Source organism: Phoxinus phoxinus (genome assembly GCF_949152265.1).
Source record: "Phoxinus phoxinus genome assembly, chromosome: 16".
Lineage (NCBI taxonomy): Eukaryota > Metazoa > Chordata > Actinopteri > Cypriniformes > Leuciscidae > Phoxinus > Phoxinus phoxinus.
Window position 1 is genome coordinate 2,837,030 of NC_136891.1, and position 27,385 is coordinate 2,864,414.

Consider the following 27,385-nt stretch of genomic DNA (forward strand, 5'->3'; position numbering starts at 1 on the left):
TTATTTGAATGCTTAAAAACTATAATATATTTTTAAACTATATCTATAAACTATTTTTCGTTCAAATAAACGAAAAATGTCTCTCTATATAAATTATTTTTATTTAAATGAGGTACATCCTGAATCTAATTCTATGTAAAAGATGAAATATGCTGAAAATCAATGAACGAAATCAAGATTGGTTGTTGTGCTGACTTTCCATTTGCTTTTAATGTGTTTCTTTAATTTAGTTTTCTTTTGTAATAGTTTTTATTTTTTTAATCAGAGGTCTTTTAACTTGCCGGTTATTTTCCCAGAATTCCATTTCACGGGAAACTGCAGGTTCGATCGCTCGTTGCTTTTTACCACGGATCCGGTGAACTTTCCGTGCGAGAAGCGAGTGGATATCGATTTGGTTTGAGTGAGTAATATATATTAAACTATTAGTTATCTTTCTGAGTTCATATTTTCGTTGTCTCGCACATGAGTTTGATAAAACGAAATAATTCGCTGAGAAAGGTCAAAATAAAGGCTTTTTGGTAACGTTAGCTTGCGGCTAGCTTGTAACCCGGTCTGACTGAACTGATTCCCGCTGATATTTTCTGACGAACCAGTCTGATTTATTGGCTTGAAATTATTATATACAACTAAAGCAATATAATTTACGCACTTTATAGCGTTAGCTATCATACACCTGTTTACTTGCTTAGCTAACGTCAATGATTAGTCACATTGGAAGACGTTATAGCAATGTGAAATCGGCCTTTGAATTGATTTAAGAGCACTCCGCTGATTCCAGCTTTTCCCGTTACTCGCAGCTCGATTTCAGTGATTCAAACTCATGTTATGTTGATTTTCAGTCTGTGCACGTGATTTCAAGTTGATTTCAGCACTTTCAGATTGTTCACATGTTTATAGTCGCTTGTTTAGAGGTCTTTTTAATTATAATAGGGTGATTTCAGCTCATTTAGATAATTTCAGACATCTCAACTGATTTCAGGTCGATTTCTGGTTGATTTAGAGCTGTCAGTGATCCTGAAATCAGCTTGTCTGATTTGGTGTTTGACTATCTGCTATAACCCTGTTAAATGTTCAATTTAACATCTTTATACTTAAAGGAATAGTTGACACAAAAATGAAAAGTATCCCTTAATTTACTCAACCTCAAGCCATTCAGAAGGACAAAAATCTGAGTTATATTAAACAAAAATATTCTGGCTCTTCCAAGCTTTATAATGGCAGTGAATGGTACCTGAGATTTTGAAGCCCAAAAAAGTGCATCCATCCATCAATCATAAAAGTAATCCATAAGACTCGAGTGGGTCAATAAGATGGCTTGAGTACATTTTTGGATAATTTTCATTTTTGGGTGTACTACTAACCCTGTATGTACATTCAATTCATCTGTGTTTGTATTAGTAAAATAATCCGTTGCATACTAAAAATATGAGGGGAATTGCAGAACTAAACCCAAACATGTTTGGCATATCTTGACAAGCCCCTGTTGGTAATGAAGTGTGTTTCTCTTCTGTTTAAGGTGGGTGTTTTGCCCAAGATGTCTTTCCCTCCTCATCTCAACCGGCCACAAATAGGCATCCCAGCGATGCCACCAGGAATCCCTCCACCACAGTTTGCTGGATTTCCACCATCGATGCCTCCCGGTAATGAAGATAAACTAGATAAATCAGACCTTCTGTAGACACATTGTGTTAGCAATGGCGAAGTCATGGGTTCAATTCACAGGGAACACATGCTCGAGAAATGTATGCCTTGAAGTGCTTTGGATAAAAGCGTTACATGCTCATTACATGCAAACTGAGATATTTCAAGCGTTTATTTGTTATAATTTTGATGATTATGGCTTACAGCTTATGAAAACCCCGAATTGTGAAAAGGTTTTCATAAGATTCAAGCCATAATCATCAAAATTATAACAAATAAAGGCTTGAAATATCTCACTTTGCATGTAATGAGTCTATATAATATATTAGTTTCACCTTTTAAGGTGAATTACTGAAATAAATGAACTTTTGCACAATATTCTAATTTTTCAAGTTTCACCTGTAAATGGGAGTCCCGAGCATTTAGTGTCAACTTTGTTGATTATTTCAGCATTGTGTTGCTTGCTCTGTGTATTCAAAGTCGATAATGATATAGTTCTGACTCTATAAAAGAATAGCAGTGTCCACACCACAACTATAACCATAACGGCACAGAGAAATGAAATCATCATAAAAGGACCATTATAAAGTTAAAGTTGATTAATTAATAATCTTTAATTCACAACAAGCCCTATTTGAGTTGGTTATGAATTGATCAAATGTTTTTGAGAAATGTAACATGTTGAACTTTGAACTGTTTATGTTAAATTGTCTTAAATCTGATTTGCATTGTTATAACATGACAATTTCAAGTTAGGGTGAATATTTTCTGATGTGTTTGTTGTTGTTTTTTTCTCCCTCTAGGAACCCCAATGATTCCTGTCCACATGGGGATTATGACTCAAGCCCCTACGGTAATATTCGTTTATTATAGGGAAAAATTATTCATAGATGTTTAGTAATATCCAGTCTAAATGTATGTAAGCAATTTCCCCTTTTTTCCTGAAGCATCCATCTCTATTTATTGATGACTTTTGCTCAGAAATGCGCTTAAAAGAATGTTTTTTTATCGCAGCAAATTAAATTCAAAATGTTTGATACTGAAGAACTAAGACGGTAACAATTTAGTTAAAACGAGGCAGGGTTTTCAATAAAATAACACAAGAAAGGATGATATGCACAGTAATAAACTGCAATATTTAATTGCGTATCGTCGCTGTCGTACAGAAACTTCGTAACCATATTTCGTTAATTTTTTTTACATATATATATATATATATATATATATATATAAATCATTACTTTTGGTCATCCTATGTCTCTCTGTGGGTTTTGCAAATATTTAACACATGAAAAGTGTTAAAAAGAGCTTGTGACTAAACCTTGTATCTCCATTGGATCCTCAAACTGTCACTCAAACTCCACCCGCTTCTTGAATCTTGAATGAAGTGGCGGACGCAGTTTGGACCGTCTCTGCTTGTTTGCAATTCAACGGTAAATAAAGAGCTGGTTGTTTGAATATGTACAGTGTTTTCTTTACTCAAGAAACACAATATATATATTTAGGCTAATGTGTTATGTATTTGAAGAGTGTCTTAGTCTAGCATTTGTAGTCGAGTCATAGCCAATGCTAGTCTGTTCAAAGCACTTTTATAACATGAGATTTTGGCCATGTGACGGAGCGCCCACATGGCTACAATTATCTTTATAACCAGTAAGTTGATGAAAATGAGATGCACTTACTGCCTCAGATGTGGCTGTTCAAATGACAGACAAAACTAGTATGTCCGAAATTCTCCGAAATTTGCTGGTCAAAAACCTCGTTACTCTATTTGAAGCTTGATTTTGGTTTTTATTTGATTAATTAACGACACATGCAAGTGTCTGACCACATATACACAGCGTTTAATTATTTGAAAAGTCCAGGTTTTGATTCCAAATAATCAAAGCGGTTTTGGACATACAAGGTTTCCGACGCACAGCGACGATATGTTTGTACAGAAACATTTTAATACACAAAAATATGCCATTGAAATGCTTCCATGCATTTCTTGAGTAATGAACTTTTGAATCAGTATTTCAGAGAGAAACCATATGCCATTTTTATATAAGTCACAAGGACTTTTTTTTTTCGTCACATGGCTACAGTATTAATTGTGCTGTGATGTATCAGGTTCTTTTGCCCACGGCGATGTCTGTGGTTAGTAAAGTTGCTGCTCCCAGGAAGGAAAGCATGGCTGCTCGGGCAAAAGACGACGATGACAACGGTCCCACAACCACCGTGTTTGTAGGAAACATCTCTGAGAAAGCCTCTGACATGCTCATCAGACAACTGCTGGCCGTAAGTATCACCACATCCAGAATAACAATACAGTCTAACGTCCGTTTCACACCGCAAGCGTGAGCGGCGCATATTTTTTTCGGCGTGCATGTTAACCAATGAGTGCGTTCACACCGCGAGCAGTGAAGCTGCAGGTTTTGGCGCCGAGTCTATATTTGCTGCGCTGCTCACGCTCAATTAAAGTGAAAGCACACTTTAGATGGTGGACAAAATAAATATGGCACAAAAAGTGCCCAAAATGCACTGAATTTGCATGTCTAGTGTGTTTTAACAAGAACTGGAGTAGCTGTGTCAGAAAAGAAAATGAAGACTTCAAAAATATTTATAGAAAATGGACCCATTAAACTTGTTTTTAATTAAGTTTGGGTGAAAGTCTGGTGTATTATATTTATAAAAAAAACTAGTAAACTAGCCATAAAATATGATGTATGTATATATATATATATATATATGCAAGCTTGCTTTTAGCTTATGTAATACACAGACAGGTACATAGCCTATAGCACTACCCAAATCAAACCCGAGTAGGTTTTTTTTTATTATATATATTTTTTTTTATGTTTGCTGTCTTGTTAATATATAAAGTATGACTGAAACGACAAGATCAAAGCTGTTTTCTTGGATGTTTTTGCTGTTTACCATTTACATCAATACAATTGTTGTACACCTCCCCATCTTAACAAACTTCAAGTTAATTAATGACCAACTTGTAAAAACAAATTTACAGGTGTACATATAAGCAAATGCTTGCTTATATATAGCCTGGGAACCGCTGCTGTGACACTGTACAAACGCTTCCGGTGTGAATACTCGCGAGTCTGCAGCTGCAGTGACGATGTAGTCGCGCTGACACGCTACTCGCGCGCCGCTCACGCTAGCGGTGTGAAATGGCCGTTATGCATTCAGCAATGTAGAGGACTTTGCACCAGAGATCATGAAATAGTTCCACTTGATAATAATTTGAGTTTTAATCTAAAGTGAAATAGTTCTTGGTTTAAAAGTTTGATATTGACGATGACCAATTGTGTTTCAGAAATGTGGTTTGGTGTTGAGCTGGAAACGAGTTCAAGGTGCCTCAGGTAAACTGCAAGGTAAATATGTTTTAAACATACAACATCTCAGTTAATTTAAGCTCAGTCTGTTGCCTTGCCTGACTGTGAAAGTTGTGAATATGTCAGACTGGCTGCTCACCGATTTTTTTTTGTTGTTGTTCATTTGCGTTCAGCGTTTGGTTTCTGCGAGTATAAAGAGCCTGAATCTACTCTACGATCTCTACGGCTGCTACACGAGTTGCAGGTTGGAGAAAAGAAACTTCTGGTCAAAGTCGATGCCAAAACCAAAGCACAACTGGACGAGTGGAAAGCAAAGAAGAAAAGCACCAGTGAAAATGGAGTTAGTATGAGACCAGTTTGATATCCAGCCGATACTAAACTAAAAAAGGGCTGTTTACTTAATTACTTAAAGGGATAGTTCACCCCAAAAATGTAAACTCTGTCAGTAATTACTCTCCCTCATGTTGTTCAACCCCGTCAGACTTTCGTTAATCTTCGGAACACAAATTAAGATATTTTTGATTAAATCTGAGAGCTGTCTCACTCCTCCATAGGCTTCTAAGGGATTGAAACTTGCCGGCTCAGAAAGTTATTAAAGACATCGTTAAAATGGTGCAAGTGTCTACAGTGGCTCAACCATATGTTTATCAAGCGACAAAAATACTATTTGTGCGCAAAAAAACAAACAAAGCAAACGATTTTATTCCACTATTCATTATATTCTCCGTGGGCCTGAGTGTGTTTACGTAGTATATCTGTGGAGCGCTTCTATGTTGTACGTCACAAGTAACAGACACATGACCAGCGTCGGCCAATAGGGAGCCTACGTGGTGACGTACAACACAGACGCGCTGCGCAGATATACTACGCAAACACACTCAGGCCCACGGAGAATATAATAAATAGTGGAATAAAGTCGTTAGTTTTGTTTGTTTTTTTGCGCCCAAAAAGTATTCTCGTCGCTTAAAGGTGGGGTATGTAATTATCTTTTTTGGCCATTTTTTCAAAATCACTTAAAATCCTATTCCTAACCCACTTACAGCCACTGAGTTAGAAGCACTGAATTAAAAATTAAGCAATTTAATCATCTGTGGAACGGGCAGGACTCGAAAAACTCCAGCCAATCATTTCCAAGACCACCTAGAATCATTGGACAGTAAGTGCGTCAATCAATCGGTCGTACCACCCCCCCTCCCCCCATCCATGTCCATGTTCTTTGAATGGGTGGAGTCAAAGGAAAGAAGGTAGGACCATTTGAGTTGTGTATTTTCAAAATCTGCCAGCCGTTTTGCAAATCACATACCCCACCTTTAATAAACTTAAGGTTGAGCCACTGTAGTCACTTGGACTATTTTAAACATTGTCTTTACTAACTTTCTGGGCCGGCAAGTTTCAAATTACAATAGAATCCTATGGAGGAGTGAGACAGCTCTCAGATTTAATCAGAAATATCTTCATGAACGAAAGTCTTACAGGGTTGAACAACATGAGGGAGAGTAATTACAGACAGAATTTTCATTTTTGGGTGATTTAACCCTTTAAACAGTGTTTACTTATTTGTATGAGAAGAGTATGTGTGTCTTCAAATGCATATTACATTTTGCCGCAATGTGCATCAAAAAAGTCACATGACTTTGCGATGGGTCGGCATAACGAGCGGACCGATCTCGTTGCACAGCATCTGAAATGCTGTTTTGGTGTGTTGTGGCAAAAAAAAACTCATTAAACATTATCACTGCGTAAGTGACACTCAGTCAAATTTATAAAAAGAGAGGTATTTATTTTCGCAAGAAGGTTCAGTCGCCACATAGTTGTTACGCTGCAGGGTGAGTGAGACATCAGACAGGAAGCAATGGGCAGCCTTTATACCATATTCAAGGTCTTTCTCCAGCAGGTTTCTTTCTGCCATGCCCTCTATAGATAAGAGACCCATTGTTATACAAGTTTCTTTTGATCACTTAGTTGTCACTTAAGACCACCAAAAGTCAATACTAGGGTCAAAGGTCCTGTCCCATATGCTCCCAAAGTGCCACACTCAGCCACTTCCCCAGGTACCCAAACATGCATACAATAGAAACATGTGACACAGACTACCTTGTAATATCTACTACTGATCAATGAGAATAAAAAATTGCCATAACAGGTGATTCTGAAATGCCTGAGCAAAGTTTATCAAAGTGGTTCAGTATAATTCCCTCCCAGTCTTACACGACTGCGTTCCCAAACATCAGGCATCCGCCTCCGAAATGCGTTTATTGCGTTTCGTCTGCGCGATCTGAGATGCAAGTAATTTATTTTATTCCAAAATTATTATATACAGTAGCTTCTCCTACTTTTCTTGGTGATATTTAGCACTTGTTTATCAGGAAGTGGCGATTATGTTTTCTTCGACTAACTGTGTGGAAACGCTGTTTTATTCGCAAATGTTTTATGCGATATTCCCATTTTGCGCATACCGTATTTTCCAGACTATAAGTCAAAAAATGCGTCATGAAGAGGAAAAAAACATATATAAGTCGCACTGGACTATAAGTCTCATTTATTTAGAAATTTATTTCACAAAATCCAATAACAGACATTTAATCTGGAAAGGCAAGTTATTCAGCTCCACAACAGCACACAGAACAACAGCTGGATAGTGTCCGGTGTGTTAGCGTAACACATTAACAGTTATTCAGCTCCACAATAGCATAAAGAATATATTCCTGGGAGGCTGAATAGGCTAAACTAACATTAGCCAGCGAGACCAACAAGTTACCGGTCAGCAAGTTCACCAAGCTCCCGATCTCATTCCACAACACTGAATACATTGAGTTCTTCCTCGGTGTCGCTTCTGAACAAGTCCGCTAACTAGAGCGCCCTCTCGCGGCTGTAGACGGTAATGTTTTCTCTTGGTTCATCTCAGTCAGTATGAATTAATTTTGATATATAAGTTGCACCTGACTATGAAAAAAAAGTACGGCTTATAGTCCAGAAAATACGGAAAGTTAAATTCACCAACTTGAGATGGAAACATAGCTAGTGTCAGATGCGTTCTGCTACAAAAAGATTCTGAGTTATGATCTTCTGTGTATCTGGCAGAATGGCAAGGCAGAGGATGCTGGCGACGAGGAAGAGGAGGTTCTGGATGAAGAAACGAAGAAGCGGGACCAAATTGTCAAAGGTGCCATTGACGGCCTGATCCGGGAGTATTCAAACGAGCTCAATGCTCCATCACAGGACGACGAGTCGAGTCGCCGCAAAAAGAAGAGAGACAAGAAGGGCGAGGTTGGCTTTAGTTCATCTTGGCTGGTCCTTCTCTGTAATGTTTTTTTATAAGACATTTGTATATATGTGTCCCTGGATCACAAAACCAGTCACGAGTCGCACGGGTATATCTGTGGCAATAGCCAACAATACATTGTATGGGTCAAAATGATCTATTTTTCTTTTATGCCAAAAATCATGAGGATATAAAGATTATGTTCTATGAAGATATTTAGTAAATTTCCTACCGTAAATATTTAAAACATGTATTTTTGTGAGTGAATGCAGCACAATCGTGAACATAAATGCACAACTTCAAAGGAGATTTTCTCAAAATTTTTTTTTTTTTTGCATCCTCAGATTCCAGATTTTCAATAGTTAATAATAAACCAAATATTGTCATATCATAACAAACCATACATCAATGGAAAGCGTTTATTCAGCTTTCAGATGATGTTATAAATCTTAATTGCATAACATGTACCCATGTGACTGGTTTTGTGGTCCAGAGTCATATGTATTATTTAAATGTATTATATAAATTAATATATTTTAAAATGTATTTCTGTGATAAAAGCTGAATTTTCAGCATCATTACTCCAGTCTTCAGAGTCACATGATCCTTCAGAAATCATTCTAATATGATGCTTTGCTGCTCAAGAAACAATTGTTAAAAACAGTTAATTAATTAAATCAATCAATTAAATCATTGATCAAATCAATTAAAAAAATTAATACTCAGCAAGGATGCATTAAACTGATCAAAAGTCATTGTAAAGAAGACATGTTAAGTTACAAAAAATGTATTTCAATATTTTAACTTGAAGTTAAACTTTCTATTAATCAAAGAATCCTGAAAAATGTTAAGCAGCAAAATCTGTTTTCAACATTGATGATAAGAACCAATATTAATAATTTCGCACCAATAATAATTTCGCAGGAAATTGGCATTTTAGAATTTCTCAAGGATCATGTGACACTGAAGACTGGAGTAATGATGCAGAAAATTCAGCTTTTACGTTTATTAAAATAGAAAACCATTAGTTAAAATTTTAATATTTCCCTTTTGATCAAATAAATGTCAGACACATCTCTTTGCAGTGATCACCACATGTTTGCTTTCCATAATGTCACTATTATATAAGTAGATACAGGGTCACAGGTTGACCATGTTCTCCATTTTCTGTCATTGTTTAGGATGACATCAATGCCATGGAAATGGAAGATGACAAAAGAGATTTGATTTCCAGGGAGATCAACAAATTCCGCGATACCCATAAGGTAAAATACATGCTAATTTACTCCACATCACAGGTAGAGCACAACAGCCTCTTACATCTAGTTTAGTTTGACAACATACCAGCATGAGTAGATATTTAGCCTGTAAACAGCAAAACTTTTATTACGGTATATTTAAGATTTACCTTGATATAGTGCAGAAGTTAGGCATCATTTGAGTCCAGAGCATTTTTATCACTGGTTTGTGTAAACTGTAGCGTGGCCTCCATGTTAAAGCGTAACTCTCGCCAAAATGCAACCTAAGGTCTTTTTGTGAATCTTCCCAGAGTCAAACTTTCGTTTAAAAGCATAATTAGGATGGAAACGCCACATTTAAGATTAACCGTTCTTTCGTTTTGGGTCAAATTGCCTTTTGAATGGGAGTGCATGAGACACTACTATGATAGCATCAAAATTGCTATTTTTAAACACTAATGCGGCTCGACACAACATTAAAATTTGCTCGAAGTATCACCAGGGGCTCTACACATGAACTCCAGCATTGACTACATTGTTTGTGTACACAGAGTTTACTAAAGAAAGCTTTTGAACAACTCACTGTAGTTGTTGTTGTTTCCGGCCGCCGGCATTTTGTCAGTCAAAAATAGTCGATCTCCGAATGCGAATGAACTGACTCCATATGAGTAAATGTCATGAAGTGTATTATTATTATGTGAATAGATATTGCCATGAGCTAAGTGGCTAAGTTATCATGCTTTTCATTGAAATTACAACTTCAGGGTAGATTCACAAAAAGACCCTAGGTTGCATTTTGACGAGAGTTACGCGTTAAGGGTGGGAAATGTAGTCACACATACAATGCATGGACGTTCTGTGCACTTCCCTAAAAGCTAATCTATTCATTAAACCCCACCATTATGATAGAGATCATATGGTGACTAAACCAAGATGAATCTCACAGCTTTGGAAAATGTTGCAAGGATAGGATGTAAGTATGAGCTTTCCATTTTTCTCTACTTGTACTGGGCGCCCCCTTCAGGAGGACTTGCACAGGGGCAACTGCACCGACTCGATCTGATATTCTCGTTTTGGGTTTTTAACATCGAAATCATTTCAAGGGGTGTCAAAAATGTGTGTGAGATCAACTCTATGGTGTTTATAAAAGGGATAAGCTGGTGAACTGCATATTTTATGGTTCTCCAAGAAGATATGGGCGGCCGGTGAACCTGTGTGGGTCTGCTAGTAAAAGTGATGTTGGTGCTATAATAAATACTGCTGACTTGAATAACAGTGATTTGGCCCATTCGGCTCTTATAAAAGTAGGGGGCGCCCCTCCACAGCACACGGACTTTCTGAAGATTTTGCAGGTATGAATTCGCTTTGTGATTGAGTCTGTCAACATCTCTCCACATTCCTGCTTGCTTGCACTCTTTTCTTTTCCTGTTAAGTGTTTGTGTGTTCACTGAATGTCTACTTTTTACGTGTTCTTTCGTCTTAACATTTTGTACAGCTAAAGTCGCACAGAATAAAACCCCTTTTTTCAAGTACAAAAAATTACAGCTAATTCGTTAAGAAACACTAGGCATTAAACATCGACACGTCATTCATCTTGCGTCAGTTGTGCTTAACACATGAATGATTAATTCCTCAAATCATGCAGTTTGAGTTTTTAATTGATCAGAATTACAATTTTGCAAAAAGTCCCATAGACTTGTATTGAAGGAGGGACACGAGCAATATACCAGAATTGACCCGTTGTGGGATATTTTTGACTTGGACCAGTTAGTAACCACTCCCATCACCCTAGCAAGTGCTCATGTTTTTAAAATAAATCATTTATTTAATCAAAAATACAGTATTAATGTGATCTATTATTACAAATTTAAAAAAGAACAGTTTTCTATGTGAATATATAGTAAAATATAATGTATTCCTGTGATCAAAGCTGAATTTTCAGCATTATAACTCCAGTCTTCAGTGTCATGTGATCCTTCAGAAATCATTCTAATATGATGATTTGCTGCTTGAGAAACATTTCTGATTATAATCAATGTTAAAAAAATAATTTTTTGCACAATTTTATTTATCCTTGATTAATCTTTTTTTTTTTTTTTTTTTCACCAAATTATGAATCAGTACAACTGTTTTCATAATTGATAATAATCAGAAATGTTTCTTGAGCAGCAAATCATCATATTAGCATATTGATCTATTTTATTGTAGGCTTTTTTTAAATTAATTGTACTCGTTAGTAACCACTGACATCACCCTCGCAAGTGAGTAGCAACATGCTACAAACCACTCAGAACATAAAGCAACACTTTTAAATGCGCAAGTTGTTATTAATGTAATATTAGTTAATAAAGACTTGATATAAACCACGATCTAAAGATTCACATAGCCTACTAATCTATCCTGTCTTGCTCTCCCTGTTAAATACAACCCAAATTAACCAGTAGAAACGTTATTTAAGAACAGCGTCACTTTATCTTTATCTAAGTCAATGCAGAAGCGTCCTTTTAATATGTTTATGTAATTGTTTTCTGCTAAATTTCTGTCTTGTCTTTACCTCATGTCTACATGTTCATTTGCTGCTGATGCTCAGAGTTGCATAACACCCATGGTTCAGCGTTTATAAAATAGTTCGTGAGTAAAATTAGACACTTTAAATTGTATTTATAATGAATCCATGAGACTTTAGTTTTCTGGGAAGTAGAAGCTGTTGATGGACGTCTCTCTGGACGGATATTTTAATAATAGAGCTGTTGAAATGAGACTAAAGCTGTGGGTGTCATGCTGGGCTTCGGTGCGTTTCATAATTGCTCGGTCAGATCCTCTGAGGCCCGTGTCGTCTGCAGTGGGGTAAGCAGTCTCTACACCTTCGTTTGTTGCTTTTTCTATCCAAACCACAAAGAAACTGCAAAGAAAAAGAAACAAATCTTAACAAATGCAGTATGCAATGCTCCTGTCACAATGTTTTCAAAATGTTGTTTGTCAGATTGTTGCAAGCAAAGAGAATAGTTTTTATTTTTTTGTTCTTGTGAATCCTTTGACCTGCTTTTCCTCCCAGGCCTAACATTAAAGGCTTGTAGGGCCACGGAAGCGCTGTGAGTGGCTAGTCAACACCTGTAAGTGCACAAACAACTAGTTTCACAAGGATTGAAGCCTCTTTCTATTGATCATGTGATGAGAAGGATATTACAGCGCCCTCAACTGTTTCTCATCTAATTCAGTTGCAGCAATGTCAAATTTATATTTTTTAAAAGTGGTTTCCAGGTTTCCTTTGATTAATTGCTGAACAGTTGCTTGGTTTTTTTATCTGTCATCAAAAGTCCAAGACTCCACATAAATTGTAAGACAATCCTGACATGCATGAAGAACATTTTAAAAGTGTGTAATTTCTATCTCACTAGCACTACCAAAAGGAATTGCAAACTCAAAACTCAAAATTAAATTATTATTTTATGTTCTATCTTAGATTTTTTTGTTAGTTATCAAATAATATTTGATGATGTGAGTCTGTAGATTCATCATCGTTTTGTTTTAAATTTTTCACTTCTTATGTTGATAATATAATACAAATTTAAAACTAAATGCTAATTAGAATAATTTCCTCTAATGGTCTTAGACTTTTGGTCCCTTAATATGAGCGGATATGTGAATGGCATGGACTGTAAACCACTTCCTCATAAATTGATATTGTGTTATGTACTCATGTTGTGCATGAGCAGTTGCTAATCTGAAAACTTCCCTCCCCGTTTTCCCACAGAAATTGGAAGAAGAAAAGGGAAAGAGAGAGAAGGAGAGGCAAGAGCTGGACCGCGAACGCAAGGAGAGAGACAAGGAGCGCGAGAGGGAGCGCGAGCGACGAGACCGCGAGCGGGAGAAGGACCGAGAGAGGGAGCGCGAGAGAGAGCGAGAACGCGAGAGGGAGAGAGAGAGGGATCGAGACCGCGAGCGCACGAAAGAGCGTGAGAGAGAGAGGGACTGGGAGAGAGACAGAAGTCGTGACATCAGTGAAGACCGCAGCCGATCCAGGTACAAGAAACGTTGTGTTGTGTCTCGTTTACAGTTGGTCTTTACAACTGTAAATATTGTTTTACAAAAAATATTGTCGACCAACACAGTTGGTCGGTTAGTCGACTATTAGGGGACAGCACTGATACAGTCAAACCAACATTTATTCAGACACCTTCAACATTATCACAGTTTATTCGCTACAGTTTAGAAAATGGTAATAAAATATGACAAGATCTGTTATCAAATCAGTTGATATTTTTGCCATCCTTCTGTTACTCACAAATTAATTAGGTCTGTCAGCTGTTAAATTTAACTACACAATTAGATAATACTAGAGATGCACCATTACAATTTTCTTGGCCGATACCGATTTTACCCGATTCCCATTTTATTTTTTCTAACCGCTTTACAGCACACACAAATATTTTTTTTATATATATATATATTAGTTTTTTTAATATAAATAAAACACCATATACTTTTACCCAAACTGAATAATGAAAACAAGTTTAATGGGTACATTTTCTATAAATATTTTTGAAGTCTTGATTTTCTTTTCTGACTTAGCTACTCCAGTTCTTGTTAAAACACACTAGACATGCAAATTCTGTTTATTTCGGGCACTTTTTGTGTGAAATCATATTTATTTTGTCCATCAAAAGTGTGCTTTCACTTTATTGAGCGTGAGCAGCGCAGCAGAAATAGACTCGGCGCTGAAACCTGCGCTTCACTGTTGCTCACGAGTCATGCACGCTGGGGGAAAAAACGCGCTGCTCACGCTTGCGGTGTGAAACGGCCGTAATTCACAAGGTTTCCTACATGTGCGTTCCGTGTGCATGTGTGATGCTGATGTTGCGCAATGTTAATCATGCGGCGCCCGAGTGCATTTGACCGGCCAGTCGTTCCGGTCACCACCAGCCGATCAATCGGTGCATCTCTACTTAATACATATTTAGGTCAACCAATTACCAAGCAATGCTTAATGTTGTTCAGTCTGTGGTGTAAAAAGGTCACATTAGCAATCACAGAAAAACACTTCAGCAGAACATGGTCCGGTCAAAGTGTCTGAGTAATCTTTGGTCCCAAATTTTTATACATTTTACTGTTAGTCCACTTTATAAAGAATTTTTGGGTATAATATTTCACAGTTTACTTTATTTTGCTATCCTTACTTGCATAAATGAACTATAGTGTCCTGCACCCATCAGTAAAAAAAAAAAAAAAAAATTATATCTGGTGTCTGAATAATTTTTGGTTTGACTGTATACACACATTTTCTCATTTATGTTGATCTAATATTAATGTATAATAATTTACATTTATAACAATATACATATTGCTTATCTTTTTTGTATAATATTTTTTGTAGAGTTATAAAAAATAAAAGCCAAAATATAGAATAGAATGAGGCATTTATATAGCGCCTTTCATATGTACTACTGTACACACAAAGCGCTTTATAATTATATCAGGGATCTCTCCTCAATCCACCACTAGTGTGCAGCATCCATATTCAGCAACAATATAGCAACAAGTAGTTAGTAACATTATATAAAGCATTATAGCAACAATATTCAGATGTTGTGGGTCAAAAACTGAATTTCTGGGTCTACGATAAATGACACGTATCACATGTGATTGGGTGCGGTCTGTTTTCAGAGAACAGAGTCGCGATAGAGACCGAGATAAGGATAAGAAGCGCGATCGTGAGGAAGATGAAGAAGAGGCGTACGAACGGCGCAAACTGGAGAGGAAGCTGCGAGAGAAAGAGGCGGCGTATCAGGAGGTGAGTATCTCTCTTTCTCTGTGTTCAGTCTGTCTGATCACCTTATTGGATGATTAGCTGTGTTTCGATAGGCTATTTATTTTCTTTACTTACTGTCGCTCAACAGCGCCTGAAGAACTGGGAGCTCAGAGAGAGGAAGAAAGCCAGAGACTACAGCAAGGAGATCGAGAGGGAGGAGGAACGCCGGCGTGAAATGGTTAAACAACTTTGTTCTCAGTGTATTTTAGGGGATGTTACTAATAGTCGACCAAATGTTAGTCAACAAGAAGAGGCTTAAGCCCTATTCACACTGGATTACTGGCTGTAAGCCATAATCATCAAAATGAGAACAAATAAAGTCTTGAAATATCTCACTTTGCATGTAATGAGTCTATATAATATATTAGTTTCACCTTTTAAGTTGAATTACTGAAATAAATAAACTTTTGCACCATATTCAAATTTTTCGAGTTTCACCTGTGTATATATATATATATATATATATATATAGAGAGAGAGAGAATGTTTCTGTTTTAATGTCTGAATGTTTCTTTTATATAATCCTCTCAGGCTAAAGAAGGGAAACGGCTGAAGGAGTTTCTGGAAGACTATGATGATGACAGAGACGACCCCAAATACTACAAGTGAGTTCTGTCTGTGTGCCACTGTGTGTATTTATCTTTAATTTATCTTTTTACACCACATTAAGAGGCAGATGTATCTGAAATTGCATATTACCTTGGTAGTTAGTTTTATTAAGAGTTTGACAAGGCAGGATATTGTAGAACAAAACCCTGAAATGTATCAAACATACATTTATTTAATTTTATTTTTTTAAACTGTTTATTGAGTTTTCTTTTTTAAAGTCAAGAAACAAAAAAATACAAAGCAAAAAGCAACTATACAAATCTAGAACCCATCCCTGGTAGACTTCAAGAGAGAAAAATAAATAAAAAATAAATTACAAGTACAAATATAGAATGTATTACATGGATGTTAAAAAAGTTGACACAATATTAAAAGCAGCATGCTATAAATTCACAGTCTTAGCATTGGATCCATGCATAAGAGAAGTTGAGAGTTTCATCGATATAATGTCCTGCAAAGATACTGTCCATGTTCGTCTGTCCACTGTGTGAGGAGGATTCCAGCGAAACATAACACATACTCAAGACAACATTTTATACAAAATATACAAAAAAAAACAGGTGGTGTAAAACAGATACACAGAAAAACCTGAAATACATCAGGCTTCATACAATCAAACCTGTAGTGTAAGTTATTTATAAAACAATTTAAGAGCACATGGAATACAGGTGAAACTCGAAAAATTAGAATATGGTGCAAAAGTTTGTTTATTTCAGTAATTCAACTTAAAAGGTGAAACTAATATATTATATAGACTCATTACATGCAAATATGTCCAGCCTTTATTGGTTATAATTTTGATTATTATGGCTTACAGCTTATGAAAACCTTTTTGCAATATTCTACTTTTGAATTTGGGGTTTTCATAAGCTGTACGCCATAATCATCACAATTATAACAAATAAAGGCTTGAAATATCTCACTTTGCATGTAATGAGTCTATATAATATATTAGTTTCACCTTTTAAGTTGAATTACTGAAATAAATTAACTTCTGCACCATATTCAAATTTTTCGAGTAAAAGAAAGTTCATGTAATTAATGGCTGGGCCTCAAAACAATAATAATATCTCATTGTGGCAGCCTGGGAACTTGCAAACACTGCCATTTTTATTTTACAATCTGATTCTCAGAAATGTAATATCAGATTTATCTCATGACATTTTTGAGTACAGTATGCAACACCTAAACGGTGTGTGTTCCTCTGCTTTGCCTGCAGGGGCAGCGCTCTTCAGAAGCGCCTGCGGGACAGAGAGAAGGAGGTCGAGCTGGATGAGCGTGACCGGAAGCGAGAGAAGGAAGAGCTGGAGGAGATCAGACAGAGGCTGCTAGCAGAAGGACACCCTGATCCAGACGCTGAGCTGCGCAGAGTGAGTCCACGACTGCACTGCTCCAGAGACACTCTCTTACTGGTTTTGCACATATTTATAGTCATTTATTTATTTTAAAACATTTTAATCAAATGAAATAATCTAAAAAAATATATTTAAATGAGTAAAAATTGTATTTGAAAATGTAATTAAATACCATATTTGAATGTATTTATTTTTACATTTATTTTAATATGTTGATAAAATAATAACCATTTTAAAGTCCCCATAAAAATCTAAATTTATGGGTTTTTTTTTTTTGGCTTTTAGTATGAATATGTTAGCCTTACTGTTATCTATAAGCTAGTGTGCTCCAAAACAATGAGAGAATTCGCCTAATATATAAGCAAAATCTTAGTCTCTCACTTCCACCAATAAAGATCAATGATTTTGATGACATCACTGCACTTCAGCTTCTCATTAGATTTTCATTTGTTTCCATTACAGATTTGCGCAAAACTTTTGCGTTTTTTCTTTTTTTTCCTTTCTCTTCTAAATGTCGACAAAAACTATTGCGAAATGACGGTGTTTCCATTAACCGATGTTATGCGACTAAAGCGTAATTTTTCCTTCTCGCGATAAGTCAATCCAGAAATCATGGCGACGGCTGTTGGTAGGTTTATATATATATCCCAGTCACGGCACTGGCCATTATTATTAATGGAAGGAGACGTGTGTGTGTTATCCAAGCATTAATGACAAGGAAAGACTCTTATACTGAGTGTTTCTGGGTGTTTCTCCTCATTTCTGCTTGTGATTGTGGCATTTCTTTGAGGTTTAGAATCCAGTATTCTTGTAATTCTTTTGTCTTTTATGAGTTGAATAAAGATCTCTGTCTCGTATTCTGTCCAAACACACCGTGTCATCTACGTCAGGTGACTGTAAATGTGCAAAAACTGTTTCCTTTGCAGTTTTGCGAAATATTTATTTTTCGAATTGCCTGAAAAACCTCATCATGCGAGCGTAAAAAACTCTTTTGCGAAATTTACGTGTTTCCATTGGGCGTATTTTCAATTCGCAATTTCCATTTGCGCAATTTGAAGGGTAATGGAAACACGGCTAGTGATAAAATGTTTGAGTACCAAGTCGAGTGTCATGAGAACCGCCGCTGACCAGAAACCGTATCAGACACATGTGAATTCAGCACAGATTGCTGTATTTTAAAGCGATATGGAGGAGATTATGAGGAGAAAGGGTTAGACAGACTCTGCATTAGAAACGGCACTGACGAGCAGAAGAGAAAACACCGGTGTCATGAACCAACATAACTTACACACTCTTCAATCTACACATCCTCAGCATGATCACGCTCACTGATTTGCTTTCATATTAAATCTGAAAGGAGAATCTATTAGACTGTCATAATCTGTCAAACACAGCTTTACCGAGCTCAACTGAGCTGTGATATAAACAAAACGCTATTGGCTATTTTAAAAAGGGGAGGAGCTACTTGATATGGCCCGCCCTTTCTTCCTGTTTGTGGAAATTACGTCTACACATTAAATAACGCTGCGTTTTTCGAGGCACTTCAGTGGGCCTTTAATAAAAAAAAATTAATTATAAAGTACTATATTTGAATATAGTTCTTTTAAAATTATTTTACTTATTTTTTTTTAATGAAAAAATAAATTAATTTACAAGTTTTTTTTATATATTTTTTCATAGAGAGTCAGTAATTGTACATTATGCTATCTTTTTAAAAAAATGTAATTCCAGTGTTTCATGGGACCCTCTTTTTTTAGACTTTAAAATACTTTCTTTTTGCAAATCAAAGTGTTTATTGTGATTGATCTCAGTGCTGGCTGGTGTGTTTTGTGGCTTCGAACCATCTTCATCACTGCTGTGCTGTTTTTTTGTGTCATATCTTACTGATTTGTGTGTGTGTGTGTGTGTGTGTGTTGATCAGATGGAGGAAGAGGCAGAGCGTTTACGGCAGCCGCCCGTGAAGCCTGAGCCTGAGGAGGAGAGAGAACACAAACCCTCTCGAGAAGAGCGAGACCGAGGCAGGGAACGAGACCGAGAACGAGAACGAGACAGAGATCGGCGTAAGGCAGTCGTAGAAACTCACGTTCACACTCACGTTCCCTCTGACGATGATGTTGAGGAAGGGGAGGAGCTAGAGGATGAAGAGGAGCCTAAACCCTGCCTCAAACCCACCATGAGACCCATCATGTCCGCGCCCTCAGTGTCTTCAGCCAGCGGGAACGCCTCTCCCAACACGCCCAGAGAAGAGTCGCCCTGTGGCATAATCATCCCTCACGAGAACTCGCCACCAGAGGTCCTGCTCCAGGACGAGAACCGCCCCAAGATCGGCCTTAGCCTCAAACTAGGTGAGTTTGACTTCAGAAAGGGTTTGGATCAGGATGTCTTTTTAAAGCGAGACACTACAGGTGAATAGGGTAAACATTTTAACTAGCCGATATCACCATGACACTTTCCCAGTTGATGGAAAAATGTATTACAAGTTTTCTGTAATTCAATGTTTAAATATGCAAATTAGGCAATATCTAATTAAATATGCGCTAATTTGCATACATAAAATAAAAATCTGAGTATTGGATAAAGCCAGGTTAAAAATATTTTTTTCATTGTGTTCACATATTAGATGGGAAAAAATGACAGAGGGATTTATGGAGATCTACTTTTGTTATCCTGTAAATCAGAATATACTAGGGGTGTAACGGTACGCAAAAATCACGGTTCGGTACGTACCTCGGTTTTAAAGTCACGGTTCGGTTCATTTTCGGTACAGTAAGGGAAAGAAACGCAAAACATTAGACCTTTCAAACTGCTGGTTGTTTATTATAAACTCTTTTTTTAACAATTTGTTTACACTTTTTTTAAACACACTTTTTAATCAAATATAACGTTAGGCTAATAAATAAAAAAGATATATATAAAAAAAGAATAAGAAATAAAATACTGCTGCAAAGTTCTCCACTAAATAAAATACTCTCAAACCAATATTGGCCGTGACGCTAGCTAGCGAGAGGCTGGGCTAAAGCGAGCGTGCCGTGTATGTGGTGATCTTTATTTATGTCCGAGCCCGACCCGAGAGTTAAAATCCAATTTCTTTTTCTCATACTAATGACACATGTACGTTTGTTTGTGTGGAAAGCCCGCTTTTAACAGAAAGGCATTCGGAAATGTCCACAGATGAGCGCATCAGCACTCATGGAGCAACAAGCTCTCTTAACACAGGCGCGCTTGCACGTGTTTTGTTGTCACAGCAACATAAACAAATTTCCGCACACAGGAAGACAGATGTTATGGTAATATTTTACATGTATTTGAATCACAAAAACGATTAATCAGATTTAATCAGTGCAACGCGGAGACTTCCGACACTTAATATGTTCGTGTGGAAACTCGGAATTGATGTAACGTTATGTTCCGCACACAAAACTAGCCTAATTTACGTGAAAGATTGCATTCGGTGCACATGTGCACCGTACCGAAAGTCCTGTACCGAAACGGTCCGGTACGAATACATGTACCGTTACACCCCTAGAATATACTGTCAATAGCCTTAAAAAAAATATTTTCAGCATGTTTTTTGGAATAAAATGTTATATAAATCAGGCTAGGAATAATATATTTACAAATCCCTCTGTAAATGTCTTCATAATATAGCTAGGTACAAGACTGGGAAGTTTGGTGTATATCGGTGCGACTGAAGTGGAGATTTCGGACTTGGAGAATGAGAGAAAAGTAATTTTGAGAAAACGGGCTTTAAAGATTTATCATTAGCCAATGAGATTGCGCATTCAGCCCTTTTACTTTCACGATTGGTTGCTGATAAAAAGGAAATTACCATATTTGGATCCGACAACATTGTAGAGGAGAGAGAGAGCTTTCTAACGGTGTGTGTGTGTGTGTGTGTGATGACGGGGTGCAGACAGCGGTCGCGGAGCAGCGGATGATTTATAACGCCAACTTTTGTTGAATTTAGGAGAAATCTACAGACGCAAATAGACAGTTAGTAAAATAAAGACCTAAATGTGTATTTTTGATTTTTTATTTTTTTTAAGTCTGAAAGAAGACATGTTATTGAAGACAAATAGCCCAAAATCTCAAAATTGAGGCCTTAAGGCGAGACACGGCAGGCAAAAACATAGTTTTTTTTTCACTGGTCAATTTTGAGATTTTGGGCTATTTGTCTTCAATAACATTTCTTCTTTCAGACTTGTGCTGAAAAAAAGTCCAAAATACACATTTAGGTCTTTATTTTACTAACTGTCTATTTGCGTCTGTAGATTTCTCTGAAATTCAACAAAAGTTGCCGTTCTAAATCAACGCGCTGCTCCGCGATCTCTGTGTTCTTCCTTTAATCACGCACATGTCTGGAAAGCTCTCTCTCTTCTGTACAATGCTGTCGGATCCAAATATGGTAATTTCCTTTTAATCAGTAACCAATCGTGAAAGTAAAATGGGCATTTAACCCTAAAAGCGAAATCTCATTGGCTGATGTCAATTTCTGACAACGTGATTCGTTCAGATGCATCACGTGACGCGCTCTGACACTCAGATGTGTGTTTTTGACTGTTTTTCTGCTCAGTTGAAGGCCATAAATGCTGTGTTTATAAGTTTTGATGTGATTTAGGTGGTTTGTATTGTTGTTGCTAATGATTTGATGAGATATTGTGTCAGTAAATAGTTGTTTCCACTAAAAAAGTATGATTTTTTTACATTACAAATCTTTAAATGCCTTTTTCTCAAAATGACTTTTCTCTCATACTCCAAGTCCGAAATCTCCTCTTCAGTAGCACCTATACACACCAAACTTTCCAGTCTTGTAACTAGTTATATTATGAAGACAATTACAGAGGGATTTGTAAATATATTATTCCTAGCCTGATTTATATAACATTTTATTCCAAAAAACATGGCGAAAATACATTTTTTTAAGGCTATTGACAGAATATTCTGTTTTACAGGATAACAAAAGTAGATATCCATAAATCCCTCTGTAATTTTTTTCCCATCTAATATGTGAACACAATGAAAAAATTATTTTGAACCTGGCTTTATCCAATTCTGAGATTTTGTTTTTTAAAATATAGGCAAATTAGTGCATATTTAATTAGATAATGCCTAATTTGCATATTTAAACAATAAATTACAGAAAACTTGTAATAAATTTTTTTCTCATCTTAATGTAGGTAATCAACTGGGAAAGTTTCATGGTAATATCTGCTAGTTACAAATATTTCCCTATTCACCTGTAGTGTCTCGCCTTAATGCTAAAAAAATGTTTCATTATTCACCAACTTTGCAAAACTAACACTGTTATATTCTTGGTTATTACTGTGAAGCTGCTTTGAAAGCAATCCGTATTGCATAAAGCGAATATTTAAAGAAATGTTTGTTTCGATCCCATCGCAAGGTTCATCCGGTAGCCCGGGACAGCCCAGCGTAGCCAAGCGGAAGAAGCTGCCGGTGGAAAGCGTCTTCAACCGTTTCGACGACGACGAGGTGGACGAGGCGCCTCGGAAAAGGAAGCTGGTGCCTTTAGACTACGAGGATGAGGAGAAGGGAGTCGATGTGGGAGCGCTTGACGGAGCCAAAGGAGTCAATACGGAAGAGAAGCGTAAACACATCAAGAGTCTGATCGAGAAGATTCCCACTGCCAAACCAGAGCTCTTCAACTACCCGCTCGACTGGTCCGTCGTCGACACGGTACGAGCGGTGTTTGCCGTTTCATGGAGGAGTGGCTGCTCATTTCCCAAGCTGCGTTTTAATATTGTATAACTTGTGTTTTTGAATTTTCCCGGCATTCACAGGCTCTTATGGAGAAGCGTATTCGACCATGGATCAATAAGAAGATCGTAGAGTACATTGGTGAAGAAGAAGCCACATTAGTTGACTTTGTTTGCTCCAAGGTAAGACCGTTTTCTTCATTAGAGTCTGTTAAACTCCATTAACATACTGGGGTAAAAAAAAGGGAAACGCATCAATTTCGCAAAAACTCCCTTTTATCGCAAAAAAGTCTCTACGCCTCAAAGCAGAAATGAGGGAGAAACACTCACAAGTATAAGAGTCTTTCCTCGCCATTAATGATTGGATAACACACACACACGTCTCCTTCCATTAATAATAATGGCCAGTGCGGTGACTGGGATATATATAAACATACCAACAGCCGTTGCCATGATTTCTGGAAGGATTATCGCGAGAGGAAGAAATTACGGTTTAGTCACATAACATCGGTTAATGGAAACGCTGTCGTTTTGTTGTTGTTTTAATCCTGTAGCACTTTCAGATCTTTCTGATGAAAAGTGCGTTATAAATAAAATGTATTATTATTATTTCGCAATAGTTTTTTGTCGACATTTAGAAAAAAATCTAAAAGTTTCGCGCAAATCTGTAATGGAAATGCATCTAGTGTCTTATTATTCTAATAGAATTTATTGATCAAATTTAAGAATTTGAAATGAGAGATGAGGCATAAATTTAATAAGATTAGGAGGGAAAAGCCATTTATAAAGGAAAAAAAATGCTTTTGGGGTAAATATCACAAATATGTGACCTTGGACCACAAACCCAGTCTCGAGTCGCACGGGTATATCTGTGGTATATCATGTATACGACAGTGACCGTTGGCGACAGAATGGGGTGTGTCAAGCGACGCGAGACATGCGACAAAAGTTCAGAAATTTCAACTTTATGCAAATGAGAAGCAATTTTCGCGAGCAACAACCAATAGGAAAGAAGCCTTTCAGTGGAGCTCACGTTACGTCACCATCTGAGTGCAGGCGAGACAGAAGAGCTCGAGGGCGATTTCACTGTTTTATATGATTTTACAGTAACCACATACCAATATAATAAAATGATGCATAGAAAATAAACTGTCGACAGTCTCAGGCTACGTTCACACTTAGCGTCTTTTTTGACAAAAAAAAGTTAACAACGGCGTTTTTTTAGCAAAAAAAAAAAACCGCTGCGCGTTCGGTTACAAATAGCAGCCGAGCGCGTCTTTTGTTGCTATAACAACAGCTGCAACAGTAGTGTGCCCACACAGCCTCTTTGTGATGTATGTTATGATAGAGTTGTGTACTCATATCAAACAGCTCCTTGTGCGCCGAAACAAGGACGATTAGTATTTCTACCGGCACCTTGTCCATTTTTCTTGTTGTTATGGAAACGACAGGTCTCGCTACTCGCTTGTCATTGGTCAGCTGTCAAAAAGGCGCCTGACGTAGGGCGTTCTTTTCAGAAAAGTTAAACTTTTTTCAACTTTAAAAGACGCTCTGAGCTGCAGAAAAAGACGCCGGCGGTGGCGTTTAAAAAAGCGCTCAGGACTTTTTTGAAAAAACGGTTTACTCCATAGGGTTCTAATGTAGAACAGACGCTGGCAGTTTGAAAAAAGACGCTAAGTGTGAACATAGCCTCAGTGAGTTTAATACATACATTTATAGTTCGAGCGTTGTAATTTTATGATGCGTTTAGCACACTGTAGTTCACTTTACAGTTTCCCCTGCATTATGTTGACTATTCGAGACAAGAAAATGTATTATTTGTCAAATTCGAATGACGTTTTAGTAATTTATGACAGTATGAGTGAGTTTAGTTTGTTAATTGATCGATCGGTAATCTAGTAAATGATTTAATCCACTGAACACTGCTGTGGTAATATAAAAACACTCTCCCAACAGCATACTGTTTCTTTTGAGCCTAATTCCTAGTCAAATTAAAATTATATAGTTGTATATATCACTTGTGATGGTGTTTTGAAGTATAGATATGGCCAGACGTGCAGTCTACCAATCACATTAGAGCGACAATACTAGGAACGCCCACAAGCGACCACACAGTACGGAGACTAGTGACATACAGTGACAAAGTGAACGGGGCTTGAAGCGTACCAAATAATTTAGCAGACTCTTTTATCCAAAGCGACTTCCAGATAAATCAATTATTGTTTACGCTCGACTGCTGCTGTTTCTTCTCAGGTAATGGCCCACAGTACACCACAAGGGATCTTAGATGACGTCGCGATGGTAAGTTTAAGCTTGTCGCACCATTTTAAAGACCGGCTCCAATTATGTTCACATCATCTAACTCTTTCCCCTCGTCTCCTCAGGTGCTGGATGAAGAGGCTGAGGTCTTCATAGTTAAAATGTGGAGGCTATTGATTTATGAAACTGAAGCCAAGAAGATTGGACTTGGGAAATGAACAAGCATTGAACGCAGATGAACTTTGCTTTTTTTACTTCCCGTTTGGGCTGGACAGCTCATCTAGGTTTAAAAACAACTTGGGAAACTCGACCATTTTCCAACCTTTGGAGATAATAAATATTGAGCCGTTTGATTTCTCACGTCCCAGACGCGTCCATAAGACTTCGGCACCGACTCTAAACGTCTGTTTTTAGCTACCGAGAGGAAGAGGTTTGATTTCTCAGGGCCTTCCTGTTGAATCCATCTTCAGAGTAGCGTCATCTTGCCCGGTTAGCGTCTCTTTCTGTGAGTGCCCATTGTAAATTCCTCATTGTATTGATTGCCAATCATGTCCAGGTTGTGATTTTACCATTTTTGTGTTCTTTTTGGTCACCCTCACCAACCGTACCAAAGAGTTTTCCCCAGTTGTTTCGCTAAAACAAAACCAGTTGATTGGACCCCAACACTGTTCAGACGGTCTCTCACTAAACTGAATTACATGAAAACGATTGTCTTTGTTTTTGTACTTACCAGTGGATGTGTTTTGAATAAAAGTAATTTTTTTTTTTAGTAAAATCATTTTGTGTGTGCATATATTATTATAATGTTCGGTCCTGCTTTCAGCTTTGATGCTGCATGTTAATTACTGCATATGTGACCCTGGACCACAAAACCAGTCGCACCGGTATATTTGTGGCAATAGCCAAATAAATTATCGATTTTTCTTTTATGCCACAAATCATTATTAGGATATTAAGTAAAGATCATATTCCATGAAGATATTTAGTAAATGTCCTACCGTAAATATATAAAACATGTATTTTTGTGAGTGAATGCAGCACAATCGTGAACATAAATGCACAACTTTAAAGGAGATTTTCTCAATGTTTTGATTTTTTTGCATCAGATTCCAGATTTTCAATAGTTGTATCTCGGCCAAATATTGTCCAATCCTAACAAACCACACATCAATGGAAAGCTTATTTATTCAGCTTTTAGATGTATAAATCTCAATTTAAAAGAAATTGACCCATGTGACTGGTTTTGTGGTCCAGAGTACGGACCAATCGCTGTGACAGTAAAATTAACTCTTGAATATTAAATTATTTAAAAAAAAATGTTTTAGTGGTGTAAAATACTTTTACACGTATACGTATTAATTTGTGGCATTTGTACTCTGGTAATGTAAGAGTTACAAATTCCATACAAATTACAAAGGGGGGAAAAAAAAGCGCTTTTTACTGCACTTTTATTTTGACAGGAAAAGTTTACCGTGTTTTAAGTTGTTCAGGTCTTTAATATCCAGATTTCTAGGGTTATCTAGAATTTACAATTATTATAGAAGTAAATACTGAGCCTATGGTGACATTTAACTAGTGAAAATACAATTACAGATATCAAGAATTATAGTTTTTACTTGTTGAAATTTAAATCTTGATATCAAGAATTTGTATTTCTCATTGTTCATATCAAGAATTCACAATTTTACAAGTGGAAATGCAATTCCTGGTATAAAAAAGTGCCATTGTTACTAATAGAAATCTAATTCCTCAAATTAAGGATTAAAATTAACTAGTGAACATTGAAGAATTCATATCCTGGGAATGAACAAAAGACTTCCGTGTCTTCCGTGAGAACAGTTTCTAGGGCTGATGAAAGATGACCAATCGTGGCGATTTCTGTGGTTGTGGCTCCTGAACGGTGGTCGTATATCATATAGTTAGAGAGGTTCAAAGACGGTCTCTTGCGACCAAAGATAGCCTGTGATCATTTTCTGACAAGTGTCAGACACTTACGCCCGTTTCACACATACTCCGTATGCAGTGCGTTTGCGGTGCGTATTTTTTTCCGTACCCATGTTAACAGGTTAGAGCTTTCACACTGCACACGGATGCGGTCCGGCGATCCGTTCCAGTTGCGGTGCGTATACAGCAGTGCAGCGATCGTTTACGCACAGAGTCTATTTT

At 37.0% G+C, this 27,385-nt stretch overlaps 1 protein-coding gene across 2 annotated transcripts; it reads left to right on the forward strand.

Annotated features, from left to right (window-relative positions):
- The first annotated feature begins 131 nt into the window (after positions 1-131).
- rbm25b (RNA binding motif protein 25b) lies at positions 132-25,997 on the forward strand. 2 transcript variants are annotated; one of them, XM_079639363.1, is made up of 19 exons: positions 264-400; positions 1,517-1,640; positions 2,445-2,494; positions 3,030-3,074; positions 3,754-3,921; positions 4,955-5,012; positions 5,147-5,313; positions 8,055-8,240; positions 9,417-9,500; positions 13,228-13,496; positions 15,138-15,264; positions 15,371-15,460; positions 15,814-15,887; positions 17,111-17,261; positions 19,168-19,591; positions 22,648-22,940; positions 23,045-23,143; positions 25,214-25,261; positions 25,345-25,997. In XM_079639363.1, the coding sequence occupies exons 2-19, from the start codon at positions 1,535-1,537 to the stop codon at positions 25,435-25,437; spliced, it is 2,532 nt and encodes an 843-aa protein (XP_079495489.1). In that variant the 5' UTR covers positions 264-400; positions 1,517-1,534; the 3' UTR covers positions 25,438-25,997. The 2 variants fall into 2 exon arrangements, with proteins under 2 accessions (XP_079495490.1, XP_079495489.1); XM_079639364.1 differs by lacking the exon at positions 3,030-3,074 and having other exon boundaries at positions 132-400.
- The last annotated feature ends 1,388 nt before the right edge of the window (positions 25,998-27,385 follow it).